Source organism: Aythya ferina (assembly GCF_964211825.1).
Source record: "Aythya ferina genome assembly, chromosome: 1".
NCBI classification, from domain to species: domain Eukaryota; kingdom Metazoa; phylum Chordata; class Aves; order Anseriformes; family Anatidae; genus Aythya; species Aythya ferina.
Window position 1 is genome coordinate 28,693,698 of NC_140296.1, and position 13,111 is coordinate 28,706,808.

The 13,111-nt window shown below is 49.6% G+C and overlaps 1 protein-coding gene and 1 long non-coding RNA gene across 10 annotated transcripts in view; one reads left to right on the top strand and one right to left on the bottom strand.

Moving 5' to 3' along the window:
* LOC311445338 (uncharacterized protein) overlaps positions 1-13,111 on the bottom strand; it is an 80,479-nt gene that overhangs the window by 30,008 nt on the left and 37,360 nt on the right. For all 8 annotated transcript variants that reach the window (XR_014698348.1, XR_014698349.1, XR_014698350.1 and 5 more), the window contains one exon: positions 7,065-7,136. Coding sequence is in view for 3 of the 8 variants with exons in the window: in XM_084537346.1 (XP_084393472.1) it covers positions 7,065-7,136 (72 nt within the window). In the remaining 5 variants the exon portion in view is untranslated. The remainder of the gene's footprint in view (positions 1-7,064; positions 7,137-13,111) is intronic.
* The window catches only part of LOC311445380, a 46,667-nt gene continuing 35,772 nt past the window's right edge, over positions 2,217-13,111 (top strand). Inside the window, exons 1-2 of one of the 2 annotated variants that reach the window (XR_014698369.1) lie at positions 2,217-2,426; positions 7,645-10,304. This is a non-coding gene — a long non-coding RNA (uncharacterized lncRNA). Of the gene's footprint in view, positions 2,427-7,644; positions 10,305-13,111 lie in introns of those variants that run through there. The other variant, XR_014698368.1, reaches the window with a different exon arrangement.

Here is a 13,111-nt window from a genome sequence, read left to right on the forward strand (position 1 = left end):
TTTTTAAAAAATAGCTTTTGGGGGGGGGATTGCATTCGATCTCTCCATCCCGCTTGGAAAGGCGCTGAGCGGCTGCGCTCCGCCGCTAAAACCCTAAAAGTTGGATGGGAGGGTTTTCCAAAAAAAATCCCCTTCTCGCAGCAGAGAGCGCCTGTGCCCCCCAAAGGCTCAATTTGGGGTCACTTCGCCCCTTTTTGTCCCCGCTTCGAGCCGCTCAGCCCCTCGGCAGGTTGCTGGGAGCTCGGAGCCCCGCTGGCCGTGCGAGGAAGGCAGCCTGCAAGGAGCGCAGCCCTATAAAGCACCCCACTGCCTGGGGCGGGAGGCAGGCGATCCCTTTCGGCTGCTCTTTAAAAACTTGGGGGAAAAGAGAGAAAAAAATGGGAAAAAAATAATAAAAAAAAGCCATGTGGGAAAGCCTCCCGCTTGCTTTCCTCGGGAGGGCAGGCGAGCCGCTGTGCCCGTCCTGGAAAAGGGAAAAAAAAGGGAAAAAGAGGGGGAAAAAAGGGAGAAATAGGAAAGAAAAGGAGCCGGCGGCGCTCCCCCGAAGGCAGAAACGAAACGGCCGGGACGAGGCGGCTGCCGGGGAGAGGAGAAACCGGGGGAGGGATTGGGATAGGGGATGGGGATGGGGATATGGGATGGGGATTGGGATGGGGATAGGGGATAAGGGATTGGGACGGGGATAAGGGATTGAGATAGGGATGGGGGATTGGGATGGGGATGGGGGATTGGGATGGGGATAGGGGATGGGGATAGGGGATGGGGATAGGGGATGGGGACTGCATGGGGTTGGGGATGGGGCCGCCTCCCCAGAAAAGCCCCTGCCGAGCTCCCCTCGGTTCCCCGAGCCGCACGGAGCCCCCTTCCCCGCAGCCCCCCAGCCCCTTTGCGCCCCCCCTGCCGGGCTCCGGGCGCTCCCCATGGGGTTTTACTCACTCAGCCCCACGCCCCGGGCCGCTGCCTTGCCTTATTTCCTCCCTTTCGCCCCTTTTTTTTTTTTAAGTTTTTCCCCCCCCAAAAAAAAAAAAGCGGAGCCGTCCGACGAGCGGCGCCGAGCGCCCCGGCCGCCTCCCACCTAGGCGATTTTCGTTCTTACACGCTTTGGGTTTTGTTTTTTTTTTTTTTTTTTCTTTCTTTCCTTTTTAACCGGAGCAGGAGGAAAATAAAATAAAATAAAATAAAATAAAAATCATAAAAATCATCATAAAACCACCCCCGGGGCTCCACGGGGGAGCCGTGCCCGCCGCGAGTGGGACGGAGGAGGCGGGGAGAGAGGCGGGTGGTGAAAAGGAGACCCCAAAAAGGGGCTCCCCTAAAAGTGGCTGCCCCAAAAGCGGCTGCCCCAAAAGAGAGTGCCCCCAAAACTCTCCCCCTTTGGGATTTCCACAGCCGCCGTGCGTGGGCCGGGGGCGGTTTTATGGGGGGAGGGCCTGAGGTGCAAGGCCTGGCGCTGGCACTTTTTAATTCTCGTTTTTCCCCTTTTGTTCCTCCTCGCCGCCACCTCGGACTCCCCGAGGCCCTTCAGAGGGGCGTCCAGCTTCTTCTGGGTGTCCCCACACCCACACCCCAAACCCCAAAACCCCCAAATCCCTTCCCCTAAAAGCCCGGAGCACGGAGCCGGCTGCACCTGCGAGGGCCGCTCCCTCCGCAACAGGTTCGTCCCTCCCCCAGCCTTGAGGGGAGGCGGGGGGGGAGGAAAAAATCCTACAAAATCCTACAAAATAGGCCAAAAAAAGAAAAAAGGGGGGGCAAGCGGGGCGGGGCTGCGCTCGGAGAAGGAGGAGGAGGAGGAAAAAGAGGAGGAGGAGGAGGAGGAGGAGAGGGGGGAGCCCGGGGTCAGGCCTGTGGGGTGTGTGTGTGGTGTGTGTATGGGGTGTGTGTGTGCGTGCCCCCCCCCGGCCAGCACCAAGTGCCACCGCTCCGCCTTCCCCTTTTCGCAACGTTGACGCAATCTATAAATAGTGGAACAAAAGGAGCAACTTCCTCGCAGCTTTGCTGAAACGGCACAAAAAAAAAAAGAAAAAAAAAAAAAGAAAAAAAAAAAAAAAGGCGACCGGAGTAGGGGGGGGTTGGGGCTGTGAGGAGGAGGAGGAGGAAGAAGACGAAGAAGGAGGAGGAGGAGGTGGAGGAGGAGGGGGGGGGGCGGGCGGGTGGGTGGATATTTTGATTTTTTTTTTTCGATTTTTTTTTTTTTTTCCTCCGGTTAAAAGCCGGAGCCTCCCTCCCCCCCCCGCTACTGGGAGCGGAGAGCTGCGGGGTTCTCATTCTCCTTATAGGATTTTTTTTTATATATATTATACGATTATCCTTTTTTTTTTTTTTTTTCCTCGCTGCGAAGCGCCGGCAGCGGCGGGGGGGGGGTCCCGTCCTTGTCGCCGACCCCCCCCCCCTCCACCCTCCACACACACCTCCCCCGGTCCGTGACAGTAAGTGCCGGGGACACGCGTGGCCGTGGGGTGGGTTTTGGGGCGGATCGGGGTGATTTTGGGGCTGCGGGGGGGGGCACGTTTGGGGAGGGGGCAGCGCGGTGCGGAGCGGGGAGGGAATTTGGGGGCGGCGTGTGCGCGCACAGGGGGGGGGGAAAGGGGTCGTGTCGCGCGCGTGTGTGTGCCTGTGACCCCCCCACCCCAAAAAAATAATGGGGGAACACGGGGGGGGCGCGCGTGTCCCGAGCGGTGCCAGGATCGGTGCGGGCAGGGGCAGGGGGAATTACATCATCCCTATGGGGGATGCTGCCTCCGCGTGCACGCGTGGGGAGGGGGGGGACAAAGCGCGGGGGCGCGCCTCCCACCCCCAAATTTCCCCGCGCCCCCCCCCCCCCCAGCCGGGTCGGGGGAGGGGGGGGGGGGAGATGCGCGCCCCCGCGGCAGCCGCGAGCGCGCCGCCGAGTGTTTACAGTGCTCACGCAGCCGGCATTGTGACGTGAGCTGAGTGACAGCCCGCCTGGCCAATCGCGCGCGGCCCCGCCGCCCGGGGCTGCCCGCCAAGGCCCCGCCGGCCCTTCCGTTGGCGCCCCGCCCACCTCCCGCAGCCCCCCTCAGAGGAGGGGGCCCGGGGGGGGGTCCCTGAGGGCGGCCCCGTGAGGGCGGCCCCCGGCTCCCGGCCCCTTCCCGTTCCCCTGCCCCGGTCCCGGTCCCGGTCCCGAGCCGAGCCCCGGGCTCCGCTGCTCGGAAAGTTAGCGAGGGGCTGAGGCGGGCTGCTGAGGCGGCAGCCACGGCTGTCCCCCGTTTGGGAGGGTGTTTGTCTGAACGGGTCTCCCCCTTTGTAGGGTGCCTGCGCTTACAGGTCTGCCCCGTTGTAGGATCTACACCTTCACACTTCTACCCCCTTGTAGGATATGTACGCTTACAAGTCTGCCCCTTTGTAGGACACACAATTTTACAGGTCTCCCCCTTCACAGGATGTATGCGCTTACAGGTCTCCCCCTTTGTAGGATATACATCTTTACACCTACCCCCCATTATAGGATATATACGCTCTGAGGTCTCCCCCTGTGCAGAATATTCATCCTTAATGGTCTCCCCCTTTGTAGGATATCTATGCTAACAGGTCTTCTCCTTTGCAGAATATCCATCTCTACTGGTCTCTCCCCCTCTATAGGATATATACATCTCTACAGCTCTCCCCCTTTCTAGGATATAGACATCCACAGCTCTCTCTTTGTAGGATACCCACATTTATAGGTTTCCCCCTTTATAGGACACACATTTCGAGCTCTCCCAGTGGGATACTCAATCCCACCAGGATCACCCGGGCGCGTCCGCCTTCCCCAGACACCCGTCGGCATCGTCAGCGACGGCGCGCTCGCTGCTTTAACCGTGTAGATCCTTACACTTTTTTCCATTATCCATAATTAATGGGGCAAAACGCGCTCGTTTTGTTGTCGCCAAACCCCGCAAGGGAACAAATGCGCGCTCTGGAAGCGCCCCGCTGGCCCTCGCGTTCACGCAAGAGGAAAACAACCCCTCGGAAAAGAGCGGGGCCGGGGAGGGGGGACGGGACGGAGACGGCGATGAGCCCCCTCTCGTCCCGAGGGCGAGGAACCGCCACAGCGGGGTCTCAGGTCCTGACACTGGGATGTGAGGAATCCGCTGGCTGCTCCCTGAGGGGCTCGGTGTCTGCATAAGCCAGCGGGGGGCTGGCTGGGGGCTGAGGGCTCTCTGGCTGCGCCGCAAGCTCTCGGGATTTTGGAAAAGTGGTTGGGAAGGGACGTGGCTTAGGGGTAGGGGTGTAGGGAGCACGGCCAAGCTCGGCCACTGTGATCTGAGCCTGTGTGTACCCCAAATCCTCTCTGCTCTGCAACGCAGGCCTGTGTATCAGGCTCTGCAGACCTGTCGCGCTCCCAGAGACAAACAAATCTCAATTCGGCATCCCACGTGTAAAGGGATTAGCGCTCAGCAATCAGGAGCATGTTTTCCCTGTGTGATACGTATGCCCCAAGTGAAGCCGTGGGTGGAAGGAGGTCCGTGTGTGAGCACACACACCCAGCCCCATCTCCTCGCGTTACCAGCCCCTGCTGTTTTAACTATCAAAAAGCATCGGAAACGAGAGCCGGATTAGTAGGGTACAGAGAAAAGTGAAACTACCTTAATTCACCGGGAGGTCGAAAGCAGTGCCTAAGTACACCCAGGGTGTACTTTTACATAATGTTACCTTCCAATACAAGTGCTTTTCAGGTGTGCAAGATCAAAATAATGTTTTGCAGGTCTTACAGAAAATATAGCTTGTGTATCACTAATGGATCTAAGTCTGTTTTGCTTCAGATTGCCTGAATTACAGACACGAGCACTTTAGCATATGATTGAACGGTCACCCCTTTCCCTTCTCACACTTGAGAAAGATTCTCGGTCACCTTCTGCTCCAGCATTACATCTGGGACCGCTCTGGCTGCACCACGTGGTGGTGTCTGATAGTTTTTTCTTTTAAAAACATAATTCTGTCCTCCGTCCCCCTGCTCTGTCAAAAAAACGCAGTCTCGTGATTCCCAGTGATAACGAGCAGTTCTCCCTGCTGACCCTAAAGGCCTCGTCTAGGAATTGCCAAAGCTTTCGTTTAAAACGTAAAGCACATTTCTCAGCCATAAAGGGTGTCCTGAGCTCACACTGGGAAACGGGACCGATACGGACAGCGCGGTCTTCCTGGTTTCGGCGAGCAGGCACTTCCAGTGTCGCTGCCTTTTTGCACAGTAGCACTTTAACAAGCAGCAGCCATGCATAACTAACAAGGCTGCAAGTCCACTTACTGCTTTTCAGAAGCCTGGAACCCGGTCCTAAACGAGCAGAAACTGCTCGTCCGCTGTGTGTTGTTGCTGCCATAGGACAGAACTGTGAGCAGCGGGGAAGTGCAGTGGTTATTCTCGGTGGGCGAGACACGGTGGGAGAGGAAAAGTTTTAAAACATGGAGCCTGAGGCGCAGAAAGAAAGCAGCACAGATCTAGCTATCCTTTTATAGTCACTGTTGTTTTCTGGAAAGGGAGAAAGAAAAGAAAACTCTCCCTTCCTTCCAGCAGCTAGGCAGGGGTGGCGTGACCCTCCTAGCTGCAGACTGATAGCACTCTTGGAGAAATCTTTATGTAGCTTTCATTTCTAGTAGCTGGAAATGAGAAGTATCGTTTTCACCAGTTCCTTCTCCTGTCGCTGCTGCTGGGTTCTGCTCTTACCTTCTAGTTATACCGAGGGATGTCTAACAGAGCAGTTTTCAAGTTTGGCATTAATGCTTCATAAAAAGTAGTATTATTTTTTTTTCAGAAAAAAATTAAAAGTATTTTAGTGGTTTTGATGAATATTTTCTCTATGTACAGTTAATGTTCTTAATATGCATAACTGGTATTAGCCAGGCGGGGCATTACTTTAAAATGTGTGCTGAATGTGTACAAAAGAGACACCTAGCACAGACCGAAAATGTACTCTCAGCATATATAAGAGCTACAAATATATCTCAAATAAGATTAATGCAAATTAAGAAATCAGTAGTGGATCGTCAGATGAGAAATACACACTTTAGACTGCACAAAGAATTAAAAAATAAATATGCTGAAAACTGGGTGACACCAGCTGGCAAGGCAGAATAGCGAAACAACTGTACTTTTTCAGGGCTCTTAATAACCTTGTTTCTGGCTGAATGTGGTATGTGCCTGAACATCCTTTCTTATAAAATAATAAATTTCACAAAGATCCTACTGTATGACAGTGTACTGACTGGCTGTCACAACTACTGACTAAATATTAATTTTGGTAGTCTTTCCAAGTTAAATCTATGAACTACTATACCTGGATAACTTCTAAATCACTACCCGCAAGTGAAACTCCAGTAAGCCACTTTTCTGACTTGCTCATTGTCTGTCCTTGTTTGTAAAGGGTTGTTTAGTAACTTACTTTCACTTGACTTTTTTTTTTTTGTGCATTTGTTGGTTAGGGAAATATGAGATAGTCTCTTTTGATTTGGAGCTTAGCTAATTTTAGCTTTATAATGCTGAACGGTGAGATAAACACTGAAGACTAACAGTCTTCAGGACCTCCACATTACTGCAATCACTTCAGTTTCGTAACTCCTACAGATTTTTATCCCTTACAAGCATTAGAGCAATGATTTACATACCAGCGAGGGAAAATGAAAACGAGGAGGAAGCTCATTATAACCCTGTACGTGTACTCAGTTTCTCCTAACACAGACTAGATTAAACCTGGCCTGTGCCACAAGAACTGTGAAGGGGGAGAGCAAAGGGTCCTTCCTGATAACAGCCATATGCAGTTAATGCTCTTTTAACTCAACGGAACAAACCAGACCCCAAATCTAGAGGGAAGGAGGATCTGGGCTACTATTCCTTCAGTTTTGCTCCTCACCCCCACCCCTTGAGCTGTACAGAAGGGATCAGGTTGCACTATTTTAGAAGCTGGTGCAGTATGCACGCTTCCTCAGTATATAGGAGAGCTCGCTGTAGGGACGCACGCTGCTTCACAACACCCTTATCAACAGAGCTGAGACCTCAATTCCCCTGTAAATTCCCCTGCAAGCGTACAATATTTTTAGCAATGTATACAAAGAAGATTGTTAAACTAACTTACCTTTGGCACGTGGCTTTGAAAGCTTCACGTTTGACACTAGTCATAAAAACCATACTATCAGTGCTGTAAAACCTGTAAATACATGAAAAAAAAAATCAAGTGACTTAGCATAACTTCCTGAACATGCTTAAAGACTCTAGATTGGTTAACACATTGAAAAATATCACTGCTGTCTCTTTCACCCTGCCACCTGAGTGCCGATTGCTTGTTACTGTTCCTGCAGACATTTCAAGTCACACCATACAGCTGATGTTAAATCTGTAGCAAGGTAGAGGATGGATTGTGTCTGGAATGGGAGCTCAGGCTAGGGTTGTAATCCTGTCGCTGTACCTGTCTCCGAATTTCACCAGTGGCTTCTTGATTCTGAGATAAAGACAATTAAAATTGTGCTAGGACTGATCCTAAGAGACAAAATAATGCTTAAAGGATGCTCCAAAGTTATATATATTAAGGTTAGGAAGAATCATAGAATATCTGAGTCGGAAGGGACCCACGAGGAAAAATCTAAAATAACCTAAGACCTGAAACAAGTATTTCGCAAGACTGTGTTTACTGGTGCATTTGTTTTTTCAAAATACAGAAGTCATTGTTCCAGAGGCAGGGTGCCTAGTTAACAGTGCCTACAGAGCTCCTCCAGCCAGGAAGATCTCCCTGAAAGGAGTTCTCAGGCTGTGACACTTCTCCACAACAAGGAACTGAAAACCAGGACGATTGGGATCCTTCATGGCAGATCTGAAGATCTGACTAGGAAAGGGCACTAAGCCCCTTGTATCTCACCTAGGGAAGGAGCTGTGAGTAATACGTGACCTTAACAAACAGACTGGCAGGTATCTCGTTTGAAAGCAAGAACTGAAATACTGACAGGTTGTCAAATTTCCTAGTAGCCAACCTGTCCTTTTCTCATGCATGGAAGTCGTTCTAGAGGGAGAGGCTGCTGGAAATATGCACCTGAAAACAGAGGGAAAGATAAGAAGGCTCATGGAAGATGCTGAGTTGATGACAAAAGTCTTCATCAAGACTGTTACCCTATTTACTTTCTAATGCTGTGTAGATGAAGGAATCAAAGCCCCCAGGTTCTCTTGCAAATCCCAGGGATCCTACCCCTCTGTGCCCCTGAGGTTGTACGAGCCCATATCAGTGCTATGCTGCCTCCCCCTTCCTTTTTTTTTTTTAATTAATATATTAAAAAATCCCATTATTTTTTACATCTTTCTACATCCCTTCTTGTACCGAGAAGTTTCTTATACTTGAGCAGACGTGTTAAGATACAAGGAAAGATGTAGGAAGAGAAGGTTATTTCAGGGAGAGCCTCGGCTGCTTTGCAGAAAAAGGAGCATTTTATTTAATGGAAAACAAAACCTTCAACCGAAAGAGACTGATGTTTATATTATCACTAAAACTTTTGCTGAAAGGGGAAGAAACAGCGACTGCAGACAGCGGTTCAAAAGGAAGTTCTGTTACAGTCCAGACCAAAAAAATTAAGTTCTTACAGTGTATAAAATATGTAATCAACGCTGAGCTCCTGCGCTTGCCTTAAATACCGAGCTGGGAGCGTGGACTGCTCCGCTGCTCGTCTTTAATGTATCCACCAGCCGCAATGCTGAAACCTATGCAAGGAGATAATTCAGACAAAAGGCGTCCATCGAGCAGAAAACTGTGATATTTGTCCAGTGAAACTTCTCCAGCTCTAACAAAGACACCATTCAAAAAAAAAAAAAAAAAAAGGCATTTCAAAGAGCGCTGTAGATGCTGGACATCGACTGATTCTGGAGTTAAAGTCAGACATCTGCTAGCCAAAAGGAGGAATTCAAGAAGGAGACGCTTTCAAGTCTCAGACTTTCAAGTTGGAGACCTCCAGCCTGCACTTATCTATGTTTTCACACATCGCTAGTGGAGTTAGAAATACCCAGTGCGCAGAAGGAAAACAATCTCTATCAGTGCATGCAGCACCGACACGATAAGGCGATGTTTTCCAAGCCTGGAGCAATTGTCGAGCAATTGCGATTCGTCAAGGCCACACGCCTGACGCTCGGGGTCGTCTAACCTCAGGCCATCTTCCACCTTCTCCCCAGCTGGTCCCGGTGGCTCTTCTGCCTCTTTGCGAGCTGCCGGCGCTGGTTTCTCCTGCTGCCGGCACCGAAGAGCCCCCCGGGAGACAGAGGCAGAGGCGATGGGTGCTGCTGCTGCACCGCCATGGTTTATATAAGCAGCAGCTGCTTGGGTTTTGTTCCAAGACGAGTGAGGGCCTGTGATGGTCAGAGGGAGCTCAGGGCCAGCTGATGTTGAACCAGGGCTTTCCACCGCGGGCTGGGTCTGGTCGGGGCTCGGAGGGCCCGGTGGCAGCTCTCAGGACGCTGGGTTGTGTCTGGGAGTGAAATCGCCACCTTTAACTACCTCTTAAAGCAGAAAGTCCCTGCCTCGCTCAGTCTGTTTTGATACAGCTTTAGGTCTGCAATGTTTTATTTTCATTTTAAAGGCCCTCCTTCAACTCAACATAGCCACTTCGCAAAACAGGAGTCTTCTTGCCATCCAAGCTGTTATTCCGTAGTTTTACAATTTTTACTTAATCACCTCCATAGCCAACCTCTGCTCCTTAATTTTTGCATTTTATGACAGAAATTTTAATGGATTTTCTTTACTGCATGATTCAGTCTTCCAATTACAATTCGTAAGCTCCGTGTAGACGGAAAGCGGAATTCAATTAAAACGGAGCAGAAGAGCGCTTCGTTTTTTTATCAGTTCAATGACATAACCTCAGATGCTCATAACATGCAAGGGGAAGAATACATTTCTCAGAACACGGTGCACTGAAAACTGATTTATTCAACAAGGCCTAATCGCTGCTAGCTGCTGAGCCGAAGGGATTGTTTCTGGTCAGCACGACCTGCAGGACGCTGGAACTAGTACATCGCATCCTCCGGCCGCTTTCATTCATGGACTCCAGGAGGAATTTAAAAAAAAAAAAAAAAAGGAAATTGCCTGCTTTTTCATCCCTCCGTGGATTTTTCTATTTCGAACCTATTAGTCATTCATATAAAGTAAATGAGTACATTAAAAGGGGGGAAAAAAAGCTATCAGAAGCAACTTCAGCGTAGGTTATAGGTCCGTGTGCTCTGCCAGCGACTCCCACCCTTTCGGTGGTTTGACTTTCTCTCAGACTTTGGCATCAGAAAACGTGTTGCATGGGATTTTTATTGTGTTATTTTAAAATTCTCTAATAAATTTAACATTAATACAGGCTGCCCTGCTTTCGTATTTAATTTTAAGTGGTCTTGTTAAAAGAGAAACTTTTAATTTAAACAAAATAAAGTAGACCTATAGAACTCATTAAACTTAGATTAATAATTCCGGTAGGCCAGGGAAGTAATAGAAAATGTGGATTCCTTCCTTCCCGAATTATCAGCCATTTATGCGATTGGCTGTTCAAAACAGAATGGGTTCCTACTGTGCCTGCTGGTGTACACATAAAGTTAAAGAGACAGAGCCCTGGCACAGAGGTTCGCCTTAATTTGCTCAACACCTGAGGTGTTAAAAGTAAAGCCAAACAGGAGAGGCTTTTTATTATTTTTTTTCAGTAAAGCACTGGCTGTTCGAGTGCGGATTTACCAGCGCCAGGAGGCAGAGGGTGAAAGGATGCTGTGAAGGGCTCCAGATCCTCACCTGTTCCTCCATCCCTTCCTGCTCCCCTACCCTTTAAGCTCTAGCTGCATTCACCTATTCCTGCCGACTGAAAATTGGAAGGAGCCTAAAGTAACCAGGGAACTGAACGTAAGCAATGCCGACCTTCCTCCCTGCTAAATATAGAGACTTCCCATCAAATTTCCTTGTCCTTCCTACGTGTCTCTGGAGGATAAACCTAGCAGCAGGACAACTTCCCAAGTGGAAAGGAAGAAAATTATTTCTGATAACGTCCAAAGACTGTGATCCTGGCCTGTTCAGTTCTGAAACATAACGTGCAGGTTTGGCAGCACAGAGTTGTGGGTTCAGTTTATTCGCTTAATAAAAAACAGAATGAAATTCCACTTCCCAAGTTACTGTGATGGGAGTAACGCTATCCCATGGTTTTTCTAGTGATTTTCTCACTCTTTTCGATGGTGGGCTCCCAGGCTTCCTCTCTGTAGTAGAGAGGATCTGAAGGCAAGCATAGGGAACAAGAAAAACCACTGGTCAAAACTACAGCGGTAGCAACAAGTTTCTACAGAGATAAAGAGGAAGAAAGTTTGGTTTAGGTAAGGGCACGATTAAGCGAGGAGAAAGAGATGAGGAAGAGGCCTTTTATTAACATATAAAACCTTTGACCCACAGAGTGCAGTTAGCACAGCTGGCACTGCAGGAACAGGGAGGACAAGGACTGCCTCAGGTTGGCTCTGGCTGGTTGGATGTAAAGAAGGAGAGGCCCTGGAAGTGTTTGTTTCACTACTGCACCGACTGGGCTGGTGGGCAGTGATTCATAAACTGACCTTACTGGAGAATGTAAGAGAGGTCAGGCTGGTTGAGGCTGGGCCCGTTATCCTATTCCCAGCAGCAGATGTAGGCCGGTTCTCACCCAGGTGCTGTCCCAGCAAATAGCAGGGCCAGGACAAGCACATCGCATATTGTCCACGGGTCCTGGTACCCAACTTCTCTTAGCTCAGGTCGGTTCCTGAGCCTGACGCCGTTTGGCTTCACTAGTTCCCTCTACCAAGGTTTTCTGCAGTCTCTCCGTGGATCCATGTGGAATTCTTTCATCCAGACATCTTTAGGCAAAGGATGCCACGAGTATATTTTCTGTGAACCCGCCTACTGCCAGCTTCATCTGATGCATCCTCATTTTTTGTACTGAGAATACAAAAAGCTGATCCCAGTCCATCCTTTTTAATGCATCACCTTAAAAAAAAATCGCTATTCTGAAGAAACGTTCAAGGGTGCTGTAATTAAAGCCTCTGAAGTAGAAGCTGGGAAATCTCTGTGCTGGAAATCTTATTTCTTCTTAGCTCTACTGATCAGGCACCAGCCTACCCGCTCTCCGTGGCAGATGCTGAAGCTGCTATTGCACAGAACTCCTTCCAAGATCCCAGGGAACTGGAAGCTCAGCTGAGCACATTCGGAGAGAGAGCCACTCTTTCCCACTGTTAGGGAAGAGGCATTAGAGGAAAAGACGCAGTCATGCATATTGTGCTCTTAAAACCCCGCTGGTCTTTCTGCGAGCAGACTCCGAAAGGAGAGTAGGGAGGGGAAATGAAGAGAAGAAAAATTGCCAATCGACAGGAACCAGCCCCGTGCTCCGAAAATCGCTCGCGAAGAATTAAAGCTCAGGGAACCGACGTAAACTTTAGCTGAAAACTGAAGTTAAAAAAAAAAAAAAATGAAGATGAAGTAGTTCAAGCTTCCTCTAAAGGAGCGGGGCATTGTTTCTCGAGTTTGGCAGTAGACCTTAAACAGGCACAGCTGACATAACAATTAAAACAGCAGAAGCTTGCAAGAGTTTCCCAGTATTTCAGGAGGAGATTCATAGCCCGTAGAGTACGCTCCCATTTTCCAAGGAGCAGGAATGTTTCTCCAGCAGACAGGAAAGCCCAGTTTCTATTAGTAAAAAATCGTGAGATGGACAGGTGAGACCCGTTTCCATTCTTAGGTATAAATACAAAAAGAGCCTTTGACTGCAAGGTGAGGTATATTGTGTCCTGGTACAGAGGAAGATGGGCAGCTACAGCTGAAAAATGAGCTCTTAGGTAAATTCTTAGAGAAATTATGCAGACTCCAGTCAGTGTCAAAGCTCCTACACTGTCCAATACAAGGTTTCACCTAGGTTTCACCCAGAAAACGCAGAAAGAAAACGCATCCACAACTCGTGCTCCTAGGCAGGTAAAAGGAACATTGTTCCAGGAACTGTCAGTTCCCCTCTTGCTACAACGGGGCACCTACTCGTGTCTGGTATGGACAAGCACTTATTTAGGAGTCCCCACTTGATAAAGGTAACTCTGGAAGATCGGTCACTGCTGTTGGCTCCCTGCTGTGATGTGCTGAAGGTTAGAAGGGTTCAGAGCCTCTAACATTACCAGCTCTTA